Below are 23,122 nucleotides of genomic sequence, written 5' to 3' on the forward strand. Positions count from 1 at the left end.
ACCAGAACTGAAAGCTAAAATGGCAACTTAAGTCCTGGCCACTTGACTGAAAGAGGAGACTGCGTTCACATGTGTATTTATACCAATATAGTGATAGAGTACACAACAAAGGCAGAACTAAAAGCCAATATAATTATCTACATACCTCATTTCAACCCATTACAAGCTTTAAATATCTATACAGTGATTTGCAGCGCTGTTTCCCCACACAAATCAATTTCAGCCTTTTAACAACATTGATCAGTGCACATTTCAGCAGTACTCCTCAGCTTGAGGAGTATAACAGTCTTCCTGAGCCTCTTCCAGAAGTGCCAATGCATCACAGAAGATATTTTAGATTTGCTGCTATATGCCATATATCCCCACAACAGAGATAAAAATATACAGTGTGCTCTCATCACTAACCTGGCTTTGTTCCCAGCATCCATGAGGTCAGCAATGTCTGTGTAAGATGTGACTGCTAACTTGGACAGATCTTCCACATATGGTCCAAGCAGAGGATGTTCTCGCACCCGCAAATTGCCTTTGTTCTTCGGGTTCAACAAGTCTCTGACTCTCTCACAGTAAATCTCCATGTAACTCACCTGAAAACAGGAATTTGCATGGGCAATTTAGTGTTTCCTAAGGCTTCCTCTGCAAGCAGCCCTGCGGCACTTTGGAGTGCCACTGGTAGAAACTCCCCCAGTCCATTACAGGACTGCTGTAGGTGAGTGTCTCAGTTCATTTAACAGATTGAGACAATGGCAGAAGGGAAGAAAAGCCACTACTCTCATGCCTCAGATCTCCAACATAAGCTGCAGGACTCACATTCATGTACAGATCCCTCAACCATTTCAAAAAGCACTGGTGTTTAATTAAAAATTATACACTTGAGTCCAGACTCATCTTAACAGCTTTAATATGACACAGCAGCAAAACTGTCTTTGTAAAGAGGCAAACAAGACAGATGGTAGGAGGAATCTGCTTACAAGGAATCTCTCTTATGAGCCTCCAAAGCAAACTTAAGAAGGGAAAAAGAACTAATTTCTTTATATGCAGAAGCAACTTTTGACTCTAAGCTATCCCCACATCCTGCTGTATTCCTGAGTCATCAGTACAATCATTCAAACTATGGTAATCTGGAATCTGCACCCTTTGAAATAAATTATAAAACTTCTTTAATTCTTTAATTTCTATTTTTCTTGTGGCACTAGGCTTATCCCAGTCCAACAGGTACTTGGTAGCTGCAGCAGTGAAGATGTTAAATACTGAAAGAGACAGGAAGTTATTTACTTTCACCCTGTGGAAAGATTACAGATGCAAACTCAATCTCTAAATTTAGGGATTTAGAGATTAAAGATCTCGTTTTGTGTAAGTGAGGATAAATGAATTCTATACCCAAAACAGATCACAACACGCTATTTATACATTTCCATCACTATTCCTGACTCCCTTTTCTGCTCATTTGTCAGATGTTTGTTCCTTTGGATTTCCATTATAAGAGACTATTTCTCTCTCTCACATGCACAAATCTATTCTTAGAGACATAATCAGAACAAGAAATAAGTCCGAAATAGTAAAAACATCAGGAAAATGTGGGAATCTTCTCATACACAAATCCTAAGCCTGGGTTCAGCAGTAGCAGTCATGTTTCTCCTCCTTGGTAGCTGGTGCAGTGCAGTGTTTTGACTTTCGGCTCGGGAACAGAGCTGATAGAGATGTTTTGGTTTGGCCAAGGACTTTGTGAGCCTCATGCTCTGCCAGGGAGGAGGGGAAGCTGGGAGGAAGCAGAGACAGGACACCTGACCCAAACTGACCAAAGAGCTATTCCATACCACAGCACGTCATGCCCAGGATGTAACTGGGAGTTAGCCGGAAGGGCTGGGAGACTGCAGGGTTGGAGGAGGTATCGGTCGGAGCTTGGTTGGGCCTGGGGGGCGAGTTATCGGTCAGCGGGTGGTGAGGTGTTGTATTCTGTTCCCTTGTTATTTCCTTTATCATTATTATCATTGGTGGTAGCAGTAGTGATTTGTGTTATACCTTAGTTACTAAACTGCTCTTATCTCAACCCGTGGGAGTTGCATTCTTTTGATTCTCCTCTCCGTCCCTCCGAGAGCAGGGGGAGGGCAAGAAAGGAGGGGGGGAAGTGAGCGAACGAATTACCTGACTGGGTTTAAACCACGACAGTTCTTTTTGGCGCCCAACGTGGGGCACGAAGGGTTGAGATAACGACAGATTTGACAGGATTAATAGTCATTCGTCACAATGCTGATTTATTGGGTATCTGAGTTGTTCTTCTTGATCTCACAGCTTCAGAATGTTGTAACTTACGTAGAGCCGGTATTTGCTGTGTTGGTGTTTATCAAGTGTGGGGCCTGGGCTAAGGTTCTCGTCTCACTGTGCTTTATGGCAATGGCTTGTAATACGGGCGGGCTCCAGCAGCAGGGCGGGACGGACGTGGCCGTGGACTTGTACCTGGCCGTCCGGCTGCTCTTCACCGTCCTGGCCCTCACCCTACTCTCCATCTTCGTGAGGCTGCGGGGAGCCGAGGGGGAGCGGCCCCGGGAGCCGGCGGCAGCCGAAGCGGCCCGGGAGAGCGGCCCCGGGGACCAAGCGGCGGTGGGAGCGGGGCCGGAGGCCGCGAGGGGACGGCTGCCGGTGGAGGAGGCTGGGGCGGTCGAGGAGCAGAAGCAAGCGGCTGCCGAGCAGCGGGAGAAGGCGGCGGAGGAGCCGAGCCCCGCGGAAGAGCCGAGCCCCGCAACGGCCGAGAGCATTCCCCGGCAGCCACCCGCCGAGCCCCAGGAGGATGCAGGAGACCACGCAGCACTTCCCAGCAAGGCAGAGGAGGAAGAGCTGGACTCAGGAAAAGAGAAGCCGGTGGTGGGAGAACCGGCAAGCACAGCAGCTACACCAGCCCCAGTGACAAGTACAGCAGCATCGTTAGAGAGGTCTGAAGGTTTTGAATGGCCTTTGGGTATCCTTGGGACCTGCCTGCTGATTGTGATGGGGATCAGCATGTTGGCACACACACAGGCTGTGTTCTACCCACAACCATTTTGTCTGATCTCAACAGTTAAGCAGAGTCAGGTTTGGGTCTTGTCTGGGATTAGACGACAATATAGGGGGACCAAGAGGTTTTCCCCAAGGCTGGATAGTCATGAGTGGCAGGGTGTGTGGGACAGTATGGGCAAGTATCTAGTCCACTGGGCCCCTCCAGTGCTTTGGAAGCGTCGGAGATGGAAGGCAGCTGTATGGAGTCCCCAGCAACAAGCTGCAGAAACTGCTTAAGGGGACAGTGAATTATTTTAAGCCTGGTGGGCCCATGGCACTTCAGGCCATCAGAGCAGAAATGCAACACAGAGATGGACTCATGATCGAGGGGTGGACTTAACAATGGACACTATTGCCCAGGTTATTCACGAGTGTGAACACTGCACACAGTCTCTCCTGCTCTGGAAGACTGTTACAAGAGATGGAGCCTGACATGGACCAGATGGACACAGCAGCTTTATAGGGACTGGTCCGTGCACTAAGATAAGAGTGCACCGAGATAAGAGTGATGGTATATTGAAAATGTGGGATCTGAGCATGACGTGAATGGTAAGGAATAAGGGGTGGATAATGTCCTGGGTTCAGCAGTAGCAGTCATGTTTCTCCTCCTTGGTAGCTGGTGCAGTGCAGTGTTTTGACTTTCGGCTCGGGAACAGAGCTGATAGAGATGTTTTGGTTTGGCCAAGGACTTTGTGAGCCTCATGCTCTGCCAGGGAGGAGGGGAAGCTGGGAGGAAGCAGAGACAGGACACCTGACCCAAACTGACCAAAGAGCTATTCCATACCACAGCACGTCATGCCCAGGATGTAACTGGGAGTTAGCCGGAAGGGCTGGGAGACTGCAGGGTTGGAGGAGGTATCGGTCGGAGCTTGGTTGGGCCTGGGGGGCGAGTTATCGGTCAGCGGGTGGTGAGGTGTTGTATTCTGTTCCCTTGTTATTTCCTTTATCATTATTATCATTGGTGGTAGCAGTAGTGATTTGTGTTATACCTTAGTTACTAAACTGCTCTTATCTCAACCCGTGGGAGTTGCATTCTTTTGATTCTCCTCTCCGTCCCTCCGAGAGCAGGGGGAGGGCAAGAAAGGAGGGGGGGAAGTGAGCGAACGAATTACCTGACTGGGTTTAAACCACGACATATTCCTATGGTATTCAAGCAATAAGTCATCAAATGTTAATGAAATACAATTAAATGAAGTGTTAAAATGGACAGATTCAGGGCCACAGAACTAGTAATTTTCCAGTTCTGTAATTTAGAAGCAGCAGTGATTGGAGTTCCCATTTCTTAATAATAATCACATTTGAATTCTACCAGCTTTTCGTTCTTCCTTTCTTCATAGCCTGCAACATATTTGCATGTCAAGCCATTAACACTGATTTGGGGGGGGGGGGGGGGAAGCCCAGTTAAAGACAGGAAATAGTCTATGAAGTGGCCGCTTTTATTTTTCTCTTCAAGTGGTGCAAGGAGACAAAACCACTTTCTACACACAACCCAATCCAAGTAAGGATAATTATTAAGAAAAAATAAGTACTGACAAACTTCTTATGTATGCACAGCTTAAACAATTTTTCTCTGTAAACCAACCCTACTAACAGATGGCAGGTAAGACTGCGCTATCCAAACAAGTCCTGTGGGGAAATAGGGTACAAATTATGACTGTAACAATTGGCAAGGAAACAAAAAGTCCCAGACAGGGTTTTACTACATTTGCCTCAAACATGAAACAGAAAAGACACAAAGCTTAAAATAAGATGAAATTAAAAAACCCACAGCATCTTAATCCAACATCAGTAATGCAGCACCCACGCTCAGTTTGATGTCCAGCACACAGATACTCTTTGATCCCTCACCATACTCACCTCTACAGAATATGACATTTCCTCATTGCTGTTGTCATTGATTTTCTCAAACAGTTCTTCACACAGCTGGAAAGAGATTAAACCTGAGTCAGAAATTAGTCTTACCTGACTGGTAACAAGTAACTACTATGACATGTCATTAAATTGGCTTTAGATGGAAGGCAGAGGAAGAGAAAGAACTTGTTACAGTAACCACATACAGCTTCCCAACTCTACATCACTATCATTCAACCTTATTTTATATAGTAGCTCAACAACTGTTTTAGGTTTAACCAACACTGTTATTCTGTACTATAAAATAGAAAAAGCCTGTAACAACTGAAATGGGAAGCACTAATTTTAGAAAGGAATTATTAAAATCCCGAGTCCTCTCCTAGTCTCATAAAAACAGGTCTGTTTATTTAGTGTGCTGAGGCTCCAGGATTCAGATTTAAATCAACAGGCAGAAACTACTTCAAGATTTGTTAACAGTATCTTCATATGAAGGATGCTTTAAGCAGTCTACTGCTTCAAGAGTGCTTGTCTACAAGTAACTGAAATGAAACACCTAAAATTGTGATAAAGGAAGAAAAGATGAACAGAGGGCAAGCCACAGATACCCATTTGTAGACTGTAAAGCATGGGTACAAAGAGGAATAAGAGTAGAAAGAGGTTTCTGGAACAGATTTCTACAAGCCATTGTATGAAAAATAGATTATGGAGAATATAGGCAATTTGGAAAGTACAAACTCTGAAGTATTCAGTCAACACATGGCTGAAGTACTGAAGCTCCGCACTAGGGACTGGCAGACAGGGAACTTTTGTCAACACCTAAGAATTTAATGTCAACAACCTATATTACTTCCATCATGACTGTGCTGTACCTTCTGTGTATGTGAGAACAGATTCAACAAGGTCTCCCTCAACAGACAGTTCATTTTGTACCTTTATGGGAAGGCTTCCTGGTTAAGTTGGAGGAAAATCATTTTGGCTTAAAACTATAGTAGATAACAGGAGCATTATTCAATCCACAGGAGCATTATTAAGTTAGAGGATTTTTAGGACAATATTTAGTTCGTATCTATTTGAAGTTTTGTAAAAACAAATAGGAATGCCAAGATTACAACAAAACATTTGAGCATGAAGCTGTTGTCACAGATTTTCAGCTCATTTCACCTGTTACACTGTAAATAAAGACACTGCTTAATAAAACCAAAATGGTTAGATGCAAGAATTCTGTCCTTCACCATGTTACCTCTTCCAATGTTATTTTAAGCTAATCATCAGAACACTTGCAACCTATTTCAGGACTTATGCTCATGCTATTAACAAGAAAACAACACTCTGTGTCCTCTATTTCACACCTGTGGCATGGGGCCAATGTCTCCTGCAAACCTGCAGCAGAATGAGGACTCAAGCTGTTCAGCATATTTGTTTATCAAAACTGAAACCCAACCTCAGGTTTCTATTTTGGGAATGGAGGAACACACTATCTTCCAATGAACCTGCTTCACTGTCAGCACCTATATGCTGGGGAAGGCCTGAACAAGTGCCACACAACATACAGTTATAGGATACTACATTACAAAGTATTTCTTGTGGGGGAATCTCTAAACGTTTTCATACATTTTTCTTACCAAGATGCATTACTCGGTTTTTAGCTTTGGGAAACTTGTTTCAACAAAATGTTCCTGGCATGATGATCAGTAATGCTACCTTTTGAATACAAAGTGTTAAGTGCTGTCCCAGCTGAAGTCAGAGAAGAAACCCAGTGAACCAGACATCTTGATTTGCTAGTTTGCTGGCAAAGTGGAGAAACTGGATGGATATAAAATATACAGAGATTGCTTTCACTTCAGAATAAGCTATTTTTCTCTGTTAACTGGTATTGCAATATAAGAACAGTGCACCAGCAAGCATGTGCCTGAACATACTATAAAGCCAAATCTCCTTTCTGGATTCTGTTTTACCTGGGGGATTATGCCTGCTTGGCTCTCCTCCTGCTTGCCCATCATTGTGTAAGATTTCCCAGCTCCAGTTTGTCCATAGGCAAAAATGCACACATTGTAGCCCTCAAAGGCATGCAGCAACATCTCCTTCCCAATATCATTGTATACACGGCTCTGAGATGCAAAGCAGGGATCTTCAGGCTGGAAAGACATGAAAACAGCATAAACATAGTCTTATCCTATCATTCAAGTAACATTTCAAAACGCAACTGGGTTTTGTTTCCTACTTTTTTTCCTTTGTGGGTCAATCCCTTAGGAAGAAGCAAATACACACAAATGTGCATATTTCTGCACACAGCTTTTTCCCAAGGCAGTACCAGCTGGAGAAGGACGACAATGCAGGAGCACTCCATCAATGCTGAGGAAACAATCTGCACAAAGAAACCGAGCTCTTCTGTTTTGTGAGCATTGTTGACACTATTGGAAAAGTTTTGAGCAAGATCACTGACAAATGAGATTCAGGGTGTCTGGGAGGAGGGAGTCGGAGGGAGAAAACCAAAAGTAGAGTTCAGAGAGTCAATACACATGAATAAAGGACTGAGAGCTACAAAAAAAACCCCACTGTGGCTGGCCTTGACAAGGGCTCTGAAGGGTAGCAGAGGGAAAAGAGAAGAAAGTTGCTTGGGTTTGTTTGGTTGTTGGGCTTTTTCAGATTGAGTGTAAAGAAACCATTAAAATGACTAAGGTTTTCTTGCAGCTGCCTGATCCCACCGTCTAATCCAATGCAGTTTTCTATTTACAACCTCACTGGTGACTACAGAATCCCTAAGTATGTCAAACACATTATTTCACATTAGCAAGTAGCTGAACCAGAGAAGGACAATGGATTAGAACACTCTTCTATGGCTAAACTCAACAATAAAACTGAAACATATTAAAAAGAAGCTATTTTAAAGCAACTCAGCCCAGCGATAAATGAAATCTCTTGCAGATGCACCCAGTGATAGAAATCTGTATCGGGACAAAGCAAGTTATCACATTCAAACACTCAACTGAAAAGTTTGTTATGTTTTGAAAAGAGGCAATGAAAAGAAATCACAAGCTAAAGATGACAATAAGAACACACTTGCCAGATCTTAAGACAAATACAGAACTGGTTTCAAGCAATGCTTCGTGAATGACAAAAATAAATTCTCTATTTTTTAAATAGTGTGTTTCAGGCACGGTATGGATCAGACACCAATATCCAGACACTAGAGGAAACCCAAGGTGCAGCTCCAGGCATGGTTTAAGACACAAAACACTGGCAGAAAGCTGGATTCAGTGTCTATGCCCATTTTTCTCATGTCTTGATGATTTAGGAGAGCCCTTGATAAATATACTTGAAAAAATGACCATGCTAATGATTATCTACACAGATGTTTTATGTTGCATGAACCAGAAGAGATAACGTAATACTGAAACTTGATTTTGCAGGACTATGTCACAACATTGTGACTACATTGTTCTTAATCCAGGAGCAATCCCAGGCACAGCTACAGGTTGGGCGGAGAAGAGATTCAGAGCAACCCTGTGGAGAAGGACTTGGGGATGTTGGTTGATGAGAAAATGAACATGGGCCAGCTTCAGTGTGCACTTGCAGCCCAGAAAGCAACCATATCCTGGGCTGCATCAAAGGAGCATGACCAGCAGGTCCAAGGAGGTGATCCTGCCCCTCTACTCTGCTCTTGTGAGGCCTCACTTGGAGCATTGTGTGCAGTTCTGGTGTCCTCAACATAAAAAGGACATGGAACTGTTGGAACAAGTCCAGAGGAGGCCACGAGGATGATCAGGGACTGGAGCACCTCCTGTATGAAGACAGACTGAGAAAGTTGGGGCTGTTCAGCCTGGAGAAGAGAAGCTGCGTGGAGACCTCAGAGCAGCCTTCCAGTATCTGAAGGGGGGCTATAGGGATGCTGGGGAGGGACTCTTCATTAGGGACTGTAGTGACAGGACAAGGGGTAATGGGTTAAAACTTAAGCAGGGGAAGTTTAGATTGGATCTAAGGAGGAAATTCTTTCCTGTTAGGGTGGTGCGGCACTGGAATGGGTTGCCCAGGGAGGTTGTGAATGCTCCATCCCTGGCAGTGCTCAAGACCAGGTTGGATAAGGCCTTGGGTGATATGGTTTAGTGTGAGGTGTCCCTGCCCATGGCAGGGGGTTGGAACTGGATGATCTTAAGGTCCTTTCCAACCCTAACTATTCTATGATTCACTCTCTTCCTGAAATGCTGGGGTTTACTACTACTTTTTCCTGAAATCAGGACAAATTTAGCTGTGCCAACATTCTAATGCTGGGATAAAGATTTTATCAGACCACTTTTCTTTGATGCTGCTTATCTGCTAATTTTCAGCAATTAAGTTCATAATGTTCTAACTGATCCTGTGATCTACTTGCATGGCTGCTCTGGAAGATTCAGCAGAAGAGCTGCACAAATCCAAGTTTTTCATCATGAAAACAATCTTAGTGGCCACAGATCCGCTCAGAAATATTAAGTCTTGTTTGCAGCATCCATGTTACTAAAATTAGAGAAATTAATTATCCCTTCTTTCTATATCTTTTGAGAAAATAAGGCAGGGGAGGGGTAGATGGCAGAACAACACAGTTCTGCTGCAGAACAATTGCTGGAAGTCAGCGAGCCCTCAGCACCAATTCGCAGGAGGGTGGGGCAGAGGAGCTGGATGAGGGTTCATTGCTTTTGCAGCTATCAAAACACAGATCACTACTCTGCCTTTTCCAGACACGACAAGGGAATCCAGATCACATCTCACCTTGAACTGTAAGAACTTAAGCAACTTTCACTTGTCTAAGGGCAAAGCTGAACTGACTGTGGTTCCCACACATCCTTCAAGAACAGAACATTCTTGGGGAATATTTGCAGTAACCTTTCAAATATTTACAACTTGTTGTGGAACTTCAGGAGTGCAGCTTTCTGCTCTCTCCCAAACAGGACAGGATCACATACAACAACAAGCTTTTAACCTGAATGAGGATGAGACAATGCAGAAACATCTGACAGGGATAGCATGATCAGAGGAGAATGTAGTTAAGGCAGTCAACAACCCACACCCCCACCACCCCAAAAAAAAAAGAACAACACACCCCCATGCAAAAGAACTTACCGATGTGTGGGACCAGTAAGAGTAGTCAAAGCTGAAGGACTTTGGTGCTTCCTTAGGATTCTTTGGATTGATAATACCTACATGAAACAAAACGCAAGCTTTTAGCTAAGCTGACATTTAGGATCATGATTAATGAGCTTGCTGAGCCTTAACTTGATCTGCAGAACTTGAGTATTCACAGAATAGCCACATTTGAAATAAGTCAAGGAGGAAAAATAAAATCCTAGAAGGAATGATGCTGACTTTTTGAATAGCCCTGTAGGGATAGGACAAGCAAAAATAGTTCTAAACTGACAAAGGGGAGATTTAGATTAGGTATTAGGAAGAAATTATTCCCTGTGAGGGTGCCCAGAGAAGCTGTGGCTGCCCCATCCCTGGCAGTGTCCAAGGCCAGGTTGGACACAGACGCTTGGAGCAAGCTGCTCTAGTGGAAGGTGTCCCTGCCCATGGAAGAGGTTGGAACTCGATGAGCTTTAAGATCCCTTCCAACCCAAACCATTCCAAAAGCATTTACAGCAGCACAACTCAAGTCTATGATGAAATACATGTTAAACAGTACACAAGCTCACTGCAGAATTATTTTCCTGAAGAAGCTCAGTAGTTTCAGGGCATGGAAGAAGACATGAAAAAACTGCATCTACAGACATTTCAGGGATTATGTGCATAGTTTACTTCGATGTTCTTTTATATGCACAAAGCCTACAGACAGATTGTTAACAGGACTGATATTAATTGAACCAACTGTATTACTCATAAAGGTTCTTGTTATACATAGCCACTTAATCCCACAAAGACTCCATAGCAATTTGTGTACATTTCCTCTTTGAACTTCATATATGATGGCCCTATGAAATTCACACACACAAAACAAAGCCAGAATGAAAACATTTGTGTATAGTTGCTATGTTACAGCCTTTGCAAGTCCCATTCACAAAGCTGACCTCCAAGGGCCTTTTCAGCTCTTGCAATCCTTGACTTCATTTTCTTTCCAAGGAACTTTTACATAAGAAACTAAGAATCTTCAGCTGAGTGAACTCAAACACTTTGCAAATACCAGCATGAACATGCTTTGCAAAAACCCGTTTTCATGCCAGCACATCTGTAAACTTTATACTCTCTTCCTTTTCTCAGATCCTTCTATTTCTTCAATGTATGACCCCTACATGTGCATTTCCCACAATTAATGACAGCTCTTCCAGATACCTTTAGGTTGTTGCTTTGGGTTTATTTCTTTCCCAGCAACAAAACAGCTTCCTACACCTTTGCCGGGGAAGGGGGGTAATACACAATGGATTCAGCTGTCATTTTAAAGGGCATGCACAATCTCTGTAGTTTCTGTATTTCAAGGAGGGTAATTTATAAGCACAGCTCTTGCTGCAGCAGTGAATTTCTACTCCTTTCTTCTTTTCAGTCTTACAGTGCTGGAAATACTTACGTCTATTATTTCCAGCAGTTGTTTTCAACACCATCTGTGTAAGGATGGACTGTAAAAAGACATACTCCTGAGGGTACCAAAATTAGATGACCCACCATAGATTTACACATACCCTTCTGCATCTGAAGCAGCAATCTGACTTTGGGGGTGATATGATTATGTGCAAACAAAAAACTACAAAGAAAGAAGCTATACAAACGTAGTGACAGTCTTCCTTGGGTAGATTTACATCACGATACCAATCATCCTAAACAAAGGAAGCTTATTTCTCCCATACCCATGCCGGTTAGGCTATGCTTTGGGAGACTGGGGCTCCTCCCTCTCCTCCTGTGACATGTACCAATAATACAACACCCACATCTCTTATCATTTCAACCATGAACTTAACGTTATGTTTCACCAAAATCTCTGAAAATGTGGTTACGGATTAAACTAAATCACTCCTCTACCAGATGCTGTGTCCCCGAGCAGGGCTGTTGTCCAAGATTACAGTGTAGAGGAAAGATCACCGGATTGCAAATAGCAACAGTTGCTACTCTACTTCTTGTGAGTAACTCCATTTCGCTTCGTTGCACCTTGTGCTGACATTCTTGCCTTATGAAAGCTGACAGACATGTAAAGCCAATGAATAATATGCCTTGCACTAGTACAGTATCAAATGGCAAAAATGCTTGTCGGTTTGACTAGCAACATGGGCATCAACACATAACAAACTGGTAACCTAAGCAATCAGGTATGGCTTTAGGTTCCCTTTAGCAGTTCTGACCAAATAGCAGCACATCTGCAGCATGCACTATTAAACCTGTTCTGAAGTTAAAGTGAACTAATAACCACCCCAAAAGACAACTGTCCTGCCCTCCTTTCAATGTATTCCAGACTGCTACAATTCGACAACTTCTCCATTATTTAAGATCACAGCTCTGAGAGGGAAGGAAGAAATAATGCCTTGTTACTGGAAGTTCCTACCCAGAAAAGCAGCACAAACAAAACCCAACGCCTGCATTAGTTCAATGTAACAACCTCTGGGGGTGAAGATTACTTTCTTCAATTGTTTTTGGCTGTAAGTTCAAGGGAAAGTAGTCTAACTATCAAAAGCAGCAACAAGTAGAACCCATTCCTATGTACTAGAACCTATTCCGATGTACTATATTACACAGTCCCAAGCAGATAACATAGAAGTGTATTGCCAGCACCTCTCCTGACAATATACATTCTGTGGCTTATTCTCAACAGCAAAAGATTTTAACTTGAACTCTTCGTGTCTCTTGGGAGGCAAGTCATGGCTAAGGAAAGAGAGGAGCAACTACCTGTATCGGTACATTGCTACCTGTACTGGTACATTGCTACCTGTATTGGTACATTGCTACCTGTACTGGTACATTGCTACCTGTACTGGTACATTGCATTTGCAACATTGCTCTGGAAATGACAAACTCACAGCCTGGCAAACTGTGAAGGCAATCAAGACAGCCAGAAGCCTAGTTAAAACTTTGCTGACCAAGAAATACAGTTTAACCACAATCTGAAAACATGCATTGGTTACCCCCATACATCACATCAGTGCAGTTTTACTTTAAGATGCAAATGGAATCACAAAAGAGAGCTTTGAGCTCACTTATTTACCTCCTGGCACAATTGATTTGTCTCCTCTTAGAAGCAGCAATGAAACAGCAAGTATTCATCAGGGGTTTGCTTTCCACTTTCGTATTGTTGTTTACAAGCAAAAAGGACATTTCTCTTGGTCAAGGCAAAGCTGCACTTAGTCTCTCCAAGGAAACAAGAGTTAAACTGCCTTCTAAGATTCTACAGTGTCAGAAACAGAACAAGCAGCACAAATTTCAGTATTAGTCAAAACCAAGAAGGAAAGCAAAGAAGCCAAATGTTTCATCAGAAGAATAGCCAGCTTTTCCACTCAGCTCGCTGTGAATAAAGGCACACTGACCACCCATGAAAGTCAGATCTCTGACTATGCAACAGGCTTAGTGCCTGGCAAGGCACTACAAGCTTCCTGTTAAAGCTTTATCCTGCTTGCTTCAAGGTTAAATTTGATCCAGCACATTTGTGAAGGGTGAAGGTCAGGCTCTGTGATTTATGGAATCCACTCTGCCCCATTTTCTTTTTATACCATTTATTATTATTATTATTTTCTCCTCCACACTGAACTCCACGTCCAGCTCACTATTTTGAAAACTACTTTCTAGGATGCATGTTTTTGCAAAGCCTATCTAGAGAATCGTATCAGGAAAGGGAGTTTAACGTGCAAGAAGGCAGCTCTGTCAGAGGTGGGGAATGCAGCTGCCTGGCCAAAACCTTTCACTGCAGCAGGAGTGGGTCAGAGAAAACCTCCTGGCTGCCAGGAACTCTGCATGCTGCCCCTCACTACTATGACCCAGCCACAGCCTTTTCACTCAGCTGCTACTCCAAGCCTGAAGTCTGTTTATCGCCATTCCTGTCTCTTACAGAGTCTACATCCTTCATTTTCAGAATCATTGGTTTAACAGAATTCTCACTCTGTCTACAAATCAACCCAGCAGAGTTGACTGAGTGAGAAGATACAAGATCATGACCTCAGTGGATTTCAATCAGCCTGAAACCCTCTTAGTTTGGAACACTGAGCACCAAATGAGTATGCACTAGCATCAGTCATGTCTGATGCAGTCTGAGTTTGAACCAATTGAGCAGATATACAATAATGTGAGATAAGACACCTGAAAGAAGGTGGTGAGGCAGCTGAGAAACCAGGAATTCAAGCTGAAGTAATGGACCTAACTTGAAGGTGTGCACCGCACCAAGCATCTTCTTTGGAGGGACAAGCGATCCATGAAATCTAGCTATGTTGAAAGGAAGCTAAGGGATACTTCTGAAGAAACTGAAAGACTTGTTATAGCACAGGTAAGCTTTATCCTAAAAGCTCATATGATATATTGGAAAAAGAAAAAAGGAATGATGATACAGAAATCAGATTGAGTGGGCAACTCTGACTCTATGTACCAAATTATTCAGCAAGCTGTGCTTTCAGTTGAACAAGGAAACAAATAGAATCTTAGAAGAGGACTGTTTCCAAAGTCTCCAAAATGAGTAAGAATGCAAAAACCTTTTCAGTTATTCTTGTTTGGTTTTTAAGTCATGCAAGGCCAAGATTAGTGAATCATGAACTAGGTCATCATCTATCTCCTTTCACCACACAGACTCCCTGCATGGTTGGTAAGCTAATGGTTTAATTACAGAGCCTGAGGAAATGAGAAAGGCAATAAGGCAGCCAATCACAGCAGGAACACATTAATGGCCTTTTTATCTTACAGAATAAATTTGTTTATCTGCTATTTCAAAGGTCCAATGTGGCAATTAACTCTTCTGTTTGCAAACTGACACTAAAGCTTTGTGCCCCAGCTATAATTAGTTACCATCAACATGGCACTGTAGCAACTATGAATGTTGGAGTTAGCCTCAGCAGCCAGTTTCCAACAGAACTCAATCCCTTTTTCAGGCCCTTTACTTCACCAAGAGCCAACTTCTTAGGTCATGTGAAATCCTTCAGCATCCAACAAGTTCAGTTTTCTGCATCAAACAGGAACTGGAAGGGGTATTTTACAAAATCACCTTCTCCCACATCACTGCTATACTGAAAAAGGTTACACATGTAACTCCAGCATGGAAAAGATGAACCAAGTTGAAGATACTTTTCCTACTACAGTTTCTAAAACTCCTCAGGGATCTAAAGCAGCAAACACAGTTTGGGGTACTGTCCATCATTTACCTCTGGAATGGAAGGCTGAGAAAAAGGCATGGGAATATCCATGTTTTTAAAATATACAATTGTTGATCTGGTCGAGGGGATAAATGCCCATGTTATTCCTTTTCTTGATTTTTGAATTTCCAGAAATTTTGAATATGCTTCACCTTAAGATGTAACACTTGTATCAGTTTTCTACTTTGGCAAACAGACCAAGTAGAAGTAATTACATATCATAAATCAATATAAAATTCACATAAAAGCAACTGTGTGAACAGCTATGTAGCATTACCATTTCCTTTGAAGCAGTTTAATACCCAGTGCCAACCCAACCTAGAGACACAGCTTGCAGTTTAAAAGCTTGTTTGTCCTTGCAGTTACATAGTAAGCCACACAGAGCTGCTTCACACCACCTGAGGTACCTCTAAGCAGGAGTAATCCATGTACTCTCTGAAGCTCAAATAATTTAAACTATTCTTTTTAGCCTCTTAGCTGTATAAGTTCAGTAAGGGGGTTGATACCTGTAACCACAAACAGGTGAGGTTTATGTATAACTTGGTAAGGAAACCAAGTGTTTTAAAACAAAGTTCTTCACACCAAATAATCTGATTTTGTATCATTACATAAGACTCACATACTTGTATAGAAGTATATAGTAGGAGCAGTACAGCCTAATAAAAGATAAGGGGAAAGCAGGAGCACAATCAATGAAGGGGTTCTAATTTTAGATGTGCTGTATCAACAGTAACAAACCAAACTCCGCAAAACCTTTGGATTTTAACATGCCCTTAAACAGGCAACTTCATTTCCTGGCATAAGGTACTTCCACAGTCCATCCTACTTGTTCCTTAATTAACATTTTTCATAGCATCCACCATCTGCTTTATCAGCTAGCACAGAAATAACAGACACTTTCAACCTTTCCATTCGATGACATCAAATTCATTGCTAGTCTTTAATCTTAGCAAACTGTTAGCAAACTTTGAAAGACCACTTCCCTACCGAAACAGGAACCATTTATTTTGTAGTATCTATCATTTTGCACTCCTATTGGCATTTGGGACCTCTAACTTTTTTACAATCCAATCTTGATTTGTTGAAGTTGGAATTCAAAAAGCACACATTTCATATGCATTTCATTTTACAATTACAACCAGAGTATGGGGCACAACTGATGCAAATTTATAGTCTTCTAGGATACTTGAAGTAGCATTCTCTGTCTTCTCACCCCTTCCTAAACACATACACAACACATTCCCACTTCAAGCCTTCCGTTCTGCGCTTATATTTCCATTCTCCATTAAAACTAACCAAGTAAACAAACAGTGGGAAACCTACAGAGAAGGAAAATGCAAGCAAATGCAGCCAAGATCAGCCCCCTCATTCCATTCCTATCTACTCAGCCACATAAATATTTTTGCAGGCACAAAGAATGACCAAGACTACTTCTTAACCGGTTCAATCTCCTGACGGATTATGACACTGAATTTGCAGACCAAACCTAATCTGTTTTCATCCCAGTCAGCACTGCTCCTCAGGATGTCACTAATGCAGGTCAGAAGTTACCTGCAGTTCACTATCTGGGGATACAAGCTCTTGGAATAGAGACAGAGCACAAAGCACACAAGGGGTAAGAACTGAAATGATTCTCTTATCCCTCACTGCATTTAAAATCACATCACTAGATTCAACAGCTCCACCTCTGTTAGCAATCAGAGTCATGTTACAGGGCATTCTGCCATCAGACATGCCACACATTAGTCACTGTAGGGTGCTCCAGTGAAGAACTGGCTAACTGCAGTTTGCCCTTCAGATAAACACCAGCAGACAGAATTAACTTGTACTAAATCCTGGGATTAGCTGATATACAGCCTGTGCTGGAGTGGGGAGGGAAAGGCAGACTGATAGATTAATATTAAAAGAACAAACACACAAAAAACCCAACCAAACAAAAAACCTACCAATTGCCAATCAGATAAACACCAAATAACAATGGCAAAAGTCAGGTATGCAACTGGAGAAACTAAACTTCCAGCATTTGTGCAATCAGCCTTCTTTCTGTCATTCACATTTTCCGTTCCCACCTCGCTACCACATCTGTCAGCGCCCAAGGCACAAAGCCTCTTTAATTTCCAAAATGAAATAACATTAGGTTTCATCACACGGAAGACGCTTCACACCAGCCTCAGTAATTCTCCCAGTGGCAGCAATAACCTACACAGAGCACACATTTCTACCAGATATGAAGAGAATAGCGAGAAAAAAATGCCCTGTCCTGTCTTTGCTTTTGTTCTCATTGGTAAATAAATAGGCAGAAAATTTCCAAGCCCGTGCTAGTCTAGACAGAACTCTGGAAGGGGTAATATTTGGGAAAATAAATACCAAATCATTCACTTCTGTACCTTCTTCAAACTCTATTTGAATCAATATAAGCAGTAGTTTCATTTTACAATGTCTGAACAATCAATTTAACCAACATAAAAGATGTGAGGCCTTCAGAATGGACTCCAAAGGACCAAATCAACATTAAATAGACAGCCTCTTAAAAAGTACGGGTCTGGAAAATATATCTGCGCCATGTGTAGACTGGAATGACAACAATGAGAACATGTTCGTTACCGAGAGCAGGGTGGAGCAGGCATTCTTTATTTGCTGGAACGTGAATAACACCCCAAAGACACATTTAATACAGGCTTCTTTCCTAGGCACAGGTTGCCATGAGATATACAGCTATACTGTTTTTACAGGACACTTTCAGGGTTGTTATTATAAGAGATAAATGAAGGGAAATGGACACTTCCAGCTTGTAAAGCAGTGCCTGCTTTTCAAAGCATTGTTTGCATTTTTCAAATCATTAAAAGGGAAGGAAACCAAGTAGAAGCTAAGAACAGCTCATTTGGAATTCAACCGGATTCTCTCCCCACCGCGGAATTTCAACCCCGGACTGGGAGAAAGGTTGGATGGGGGAGGGAGTTCGGCTCAATAGCACCAGCACACAGCAAATACTTGCTCACAGAAGCTGCTAGAAAGCTGCTCTCATCCTCAGCTGCTCTTGCAGATCCAAGTGCTATAAATACCAGCTCTACAGCTGGTGTTCTTGGAGAACTGCATGCCAGCAGGCTTTGCACCAAACAGGAGCGAGCCGAACCATACTGTTCTACCTATTTGAAAAGCCGAACCAAAACCATTCCCAAACTTCCATTGTCAACTGATAACCTGAAAACATCCTGCTCCAGAAGATGCATATCAGGTCTATATATGTAGCTGGCTTAGCACTGGGAGCTGAGCAGAATCCTTCCCTCCTATGTTTTCTGCTTCAAGCCAGATAAAACATTCACCCCCTGCTACCCCTTAACTACATGTCCAATAGCCAATGGCCTCCTCCAAAGGCCGTTTTAACCGTCAGACACATGCCGGCACTACATTAAGTACTACATCATGTAGCACTGGAATCCTGGGGAGTCAGCTGTGCCAGCCTCAGTATCTTAAAGGATTCATGTAGTGAAAAAAATACCCTATTCTTAAAGTAGTTCCCATTAGCCATTTATGTTTCCTTTACTTCTACTTGAATGCTGAAAGGTGGCTCATTATTTAAACATTTGGTAAAAAGAATCATCTCTAAGCCCTGGTTCTGTGTCAGTGGGCACTAATTCTAGAGGTTTCATTTCACATGGTTTACTCACCATTGACAGAAAGCTTTTCTGGGTTCGTTAGTAATTTTTCCCTCTTTACTCCATAACAGTTATCTAAATGTAGTCCAACTGCATTTAACATTGGCTAGACTATCCTAGCCATCCCACGGTCTTACTCCATACCCATTAGTTGTACCTCTAACATTTAAAAAACATTAAATGTTCATCTTCTCCCACCTCGCCAAAGTCATCTTCCAAAATATTTTTCTCTTTTTCAACAGTGTTGCAGAATTAACACTTCTTGAGTTATTTTTACACCATCACGAGAAAGGCTTTAGAAGGAAAACCAAGCACCTAAAAAAATTCCAGTTTATTTCTTCTGCAAAACCAAAAATATTCAGAACTTGTAAAAACACAACTGAGCTGTTAACACTGATGGGCATTCAGAGGCAACGATAAAGACCCACTTCTGGACAAGCAACAGAAATCTCTAACCCTGCAAAAGACAAGAGAGCACTAATGTTCATATGCGGGGTCTTTGCTTGTTGTCTGCTAAACTATTAGAAACACAGAATAAAGAACCAAGAACCACTCCCCATCAAACTCCACTCCTTGGAGCAACTATTTAAAGAGAATAGCAATTGCTTCCATTTTCTCTTGGAGACAAACTTGCATTCAAGCCTTTTCTTGCCTGTTACAGGACTTGCGACAACTGTAGCAATTGGAAACAGGACCATCATTAGATCAACTTAGGTAACACTGTGACTTCTTTGACTTGCCTTCAAACCACTTCCCAGTTCAACCCCAACTGCAATACAATTCATGCAGCCTCCAGGAGACACAGTTTATCTTCCCATTAAATAGCACTTATTGATAATCCATCTACCATGAAAGCAATGTAGTACTAACATACTGGACAAGCATTCATTTCATTTTAACCACAATAACGAGGATTTACAGACCAGAAAATCAGGGTAAGGGTTAAGTGACTTTCCTCCACTGCTTTTTATTTTCCTAAGACAAGCTCATTATGCAAGATACAAGCATAAAAAACTAGAAACACTTAAAAAAGGGGGAGAAGAAAAACAAGCTTTATGCAGAAAAATCGTAACAAAAAACATGCTTTAGGAACCAATGCTTTTTGGCAGGCACCAGTCATCAGAAATGGGGTATGCTTATGTTTTTTGAGAAACCTAAAATCTAAAAAGACAGATTGAAAGACTGAAATCTATCTACAAAAATGAATCCTCCCACCTATTCTATCTTTTCATTGAAAATGTCTCATCAAGAGGAGAAAAAGTAATTAGGGAAGACAGCTACAATGAACTCTTTTACTTGCCTAGCATATGCTCCATAAATTCCCATTACTTTACTATCTACATGTACTCAGTGCTAGTCTAAATAAAAGTCAATTTCTTACAGAGACTTTTCTCAACAGTAATTTAGACCAAAGATTACTTCCATGATACAAGTTCCTTTGTTAAATTATCCAAACTATACTTAGAGAATACTACTGCAGAAATAAACCCCACAGTTATTCTCATGAAGGCATACGCACACAATAGGGTTGTTGTTTTTTTCCATTCAATGTGTCTTTTAATGAAGAAAACAGTTAAAAATTAGATCAGAAAGAAAAAGATCAACAAACCACACTTCCCCTCATGCTAGGATTAAGCTTCTTAAAAAAAGGTTACTACTTTTTAGAGCTACTTCACAATGGAAGAAGCAAAATTTAGCAATATCCTCTGTCACTGTACAACAATAAAGTACTGGCTGAATTACTGACGAGGTTACCTTGGTTTTTGAAGCTTTCAATAGTTTTGACTTTGAAAAATGTATTCTTTTTCAAACATAATTTTAGTATTATATTTCAACCATCACTCATTTAGACAAAGACACCATAAATCAAAGGCCTTTTTTAAGTTAGGTCCTGCTCTTCCACCCATTTTTATTTTGCTCCAGAACAACTGCATCTAGCAGGACACATCTTCAAAGAAATAAAGTAAAAACCCAGACAGAAAAGGAACTCAAACGAGATGTTTCTCCATTATTTTTTGTTATTATTAAAATATTTGGGTTTAGACCAGAGGTTCATAAACATTAGAGAGAAAAACAGTCCAAACAACCATTAGAACAGAAGTATTTTTTCCTCAGCTTCTACAAATCAACTCCAGAATGCCTTACGGAGGTTTTCTGATGCCAAGGATGTCTGCTTGAGAACCCAACTGCCATATGTCTACAACAGCAGCTGGGACTATTGTTCCTGACAGATGGGACTGCTCCACTGTGCCTATTTTCATTAAATATCCAATATACCATAAGCAGTCCACAAAAGAACCTTCCAACATCTCTGAGCCAGAGACTGAATTCAATCCAAACAGGTGATTTTCAGACCTAACCTGAGGATCCAGTTGCACTTGTATCTTTTAAGATAACCTGGACGGTGCAGGCACATTTCTCCATTAATACTGTTTATGGCAAACCAGAATAGACAATCTCAGGTGAACTACAGTTTGAGAACGTTGTTTTACTCTGTCACTGGCACCCATTTTCAGTCACCTATTTTCTTTCACCTATTGTACAATTACTGTAATATCAATTGCAGAGGACTTATTCCAAGTTGGAGACTTCCTTAGTTCCCTGCTTCGTTAATTTAATTTTCTACATACTTATGCAGCTTTTTAAAAGAATAAGCTAGCTGGACTCCTTGCTGGTGATGAATACCTAAATGCTGTGTTGTAGCTACTAGCCTGAGCCTCTGCTTCAGTTTGATTTGTGTTTAGTTGGGCACTGTTTAGCTGCAGAGAGGATTATCAAATCATTTCCACACCAAAAAAAGACAAAATACACCCACAAAAAAATCCCACATGGAAAAAAATCACAACCTGAGGGAAGCCCTCAGGCTCAGCTTTTCATCTCAATAATCCAAGGCAGCAGCTTCCAGTGTTGTTTATTTTTGTTACATTTCAAAACCTGATGCAAGAATGAGGACATGAACTACTGACACACAAAACACTCTTATATCTGTAGCTTACCTTTCATCCTGTGTATTATGTGGAAGAATGTTTTTCACCCTCAGCAGAAAACCAGTAATGAATGAAGTGACCAGGCAATAAGAAATTAATACACTGGGGGTAAGATGCATTAGTGTTAAGAGACAAAATACATTCAGTCAAGATATGCTGACAACCTTGATCCACTCTTGAATTATTCATTTCAAAAAGCTGCTTGTGAGTTTGACCTAGAGGACAATAAACCACCTTTCCAGTATATTAAAGATGATACATTTAAAGACTGACAAAACCAAACAAAGTTATCTCAGAGGAAAAGAAAACGGTATTATTTCAGATGCTGCAGGCTGCTTTAATATTAGGTGGGATTTTATCAATAAACCACCACCACAAAGAGCAACTTAAAAGCCCAATGATGCCAAGTTTCACTAGAAAATAGTCTATAATACACAATATATATATATATTGCAGTGTCAAGCTTGCTGACAGTAAGGACTGCTAACAGAGGATCACCCTAGGGAATTCATTATCAATACAAAAAGTCCTCAGAGCCCACCAACTTCTCCTCTCATGCTCTCATCATGGCTTGACTGCAATAAGGGCAATGCTACAACACAGATACACTGTACCTAGCATCGAGTACTAAGTATATGAGGCTTAGAGATGTATGCCCACGTCTGCTGGTGACTTCCACACAAAAGACAACATAGCTTTGCTATTCAGAACACAGCTCCAAGGGAAAACAAAGCATTCTGGTCAACTGAATCCACTTCGACAGCAGGTGCTTTTGCAAACAAACCCATCTAAGTGATAATAATAAAAGCAATGGTCTTTTCTTGAATTAATCCCACTCAGTTGCTGGTTTGGTAGGGTTTTTAATTAGTGGTTTGATAGTGACACTACGCCTTCTTTGGAAATAGCTTTGCATTCCCAAATTAACTTAAGTAGTAGGATTTTGCAGCTTCCAACTTCTGCCTTTAAGAATTCCTCTATTACCTTCTATTCTCCTCCCCCACTTCTCCCCTTCCACTGCAGAACTTTTGGCAGTATCCATCAAATGGATACCATCTGCAATTAGATATGAGCTGAGCAGCACAGGCCTTCTGCCAAAATACCAGCCCCTCAATGCAGTCAGCACATGTGACTTCAGCTGGACTGCAGAATTCCGGATTTCAAACACGTACTTCAAAAACAAAGCCTGACAATTCTGTAAGTGCAAGACACTGTACTACTGCAGATCAGCACCTCTGCAACCACAAAGGGAGGGGGGAAAAATAATCTTGTCATCTTAGTACAGAAGATGGGGGGGGGGGGGAGGGAGGGGAAAGACAATGTT

General features: G+C 41.6%; 1 protein-coding gene across 10 annotated transcripts in view; it reads right to left on the reverse strand.

Moving 5' to 3' along the window:
• Positions 1-23,122, reverse strand: part of KIF1B (kinesin family member 1B) — a 92,433-nt gene that overhangs the window by 65,919 nt on the left and 3,392 nt on the right. For all 10 annotated transcript variants that reach the window (XM_061450145.1, XM_061450142.1, XM_061450138.1 and 7 more), the window contains exons 2-5: positions 9,976-10,052; positions 6,837-7,016; positions 4,888-4,953; positions 406-584 (exon numbers count right to left, since the gene is read on the reverse strand). In XM_061450145.1, the coding sequence (XP_061306129.1) occupies positions 406-584; positions 4,888-4,953; positions 6,837-7,016; positions 9,976-10,052 (502 nt within the window). The remainder of the gene's footprint in view (positions 1-405; positions 585-4,887; positions 4,954-6,836; positions 7,017-9,975; positions 10,053-23,122) is intronic.

The sequence above is a fragment of the Pezoporus flaviventris genome, unplaced genomic scaffold, assembly GCF_033815535.1.
Source record: "Pezoporus flaviventris isolate CSIRO_AGI_PZ_B2104156 unplaced genomic scaffold, CSIRO_AGI_Pfla_v1 ptg000009l, whole genome shotgun sequence".
Lineage (NCBI taxonomy): Eukaryota > Metazoa > Chordata > Aves > Psittaciformes > Psittacidae > Pezoporus > Pezoporus flaviventris.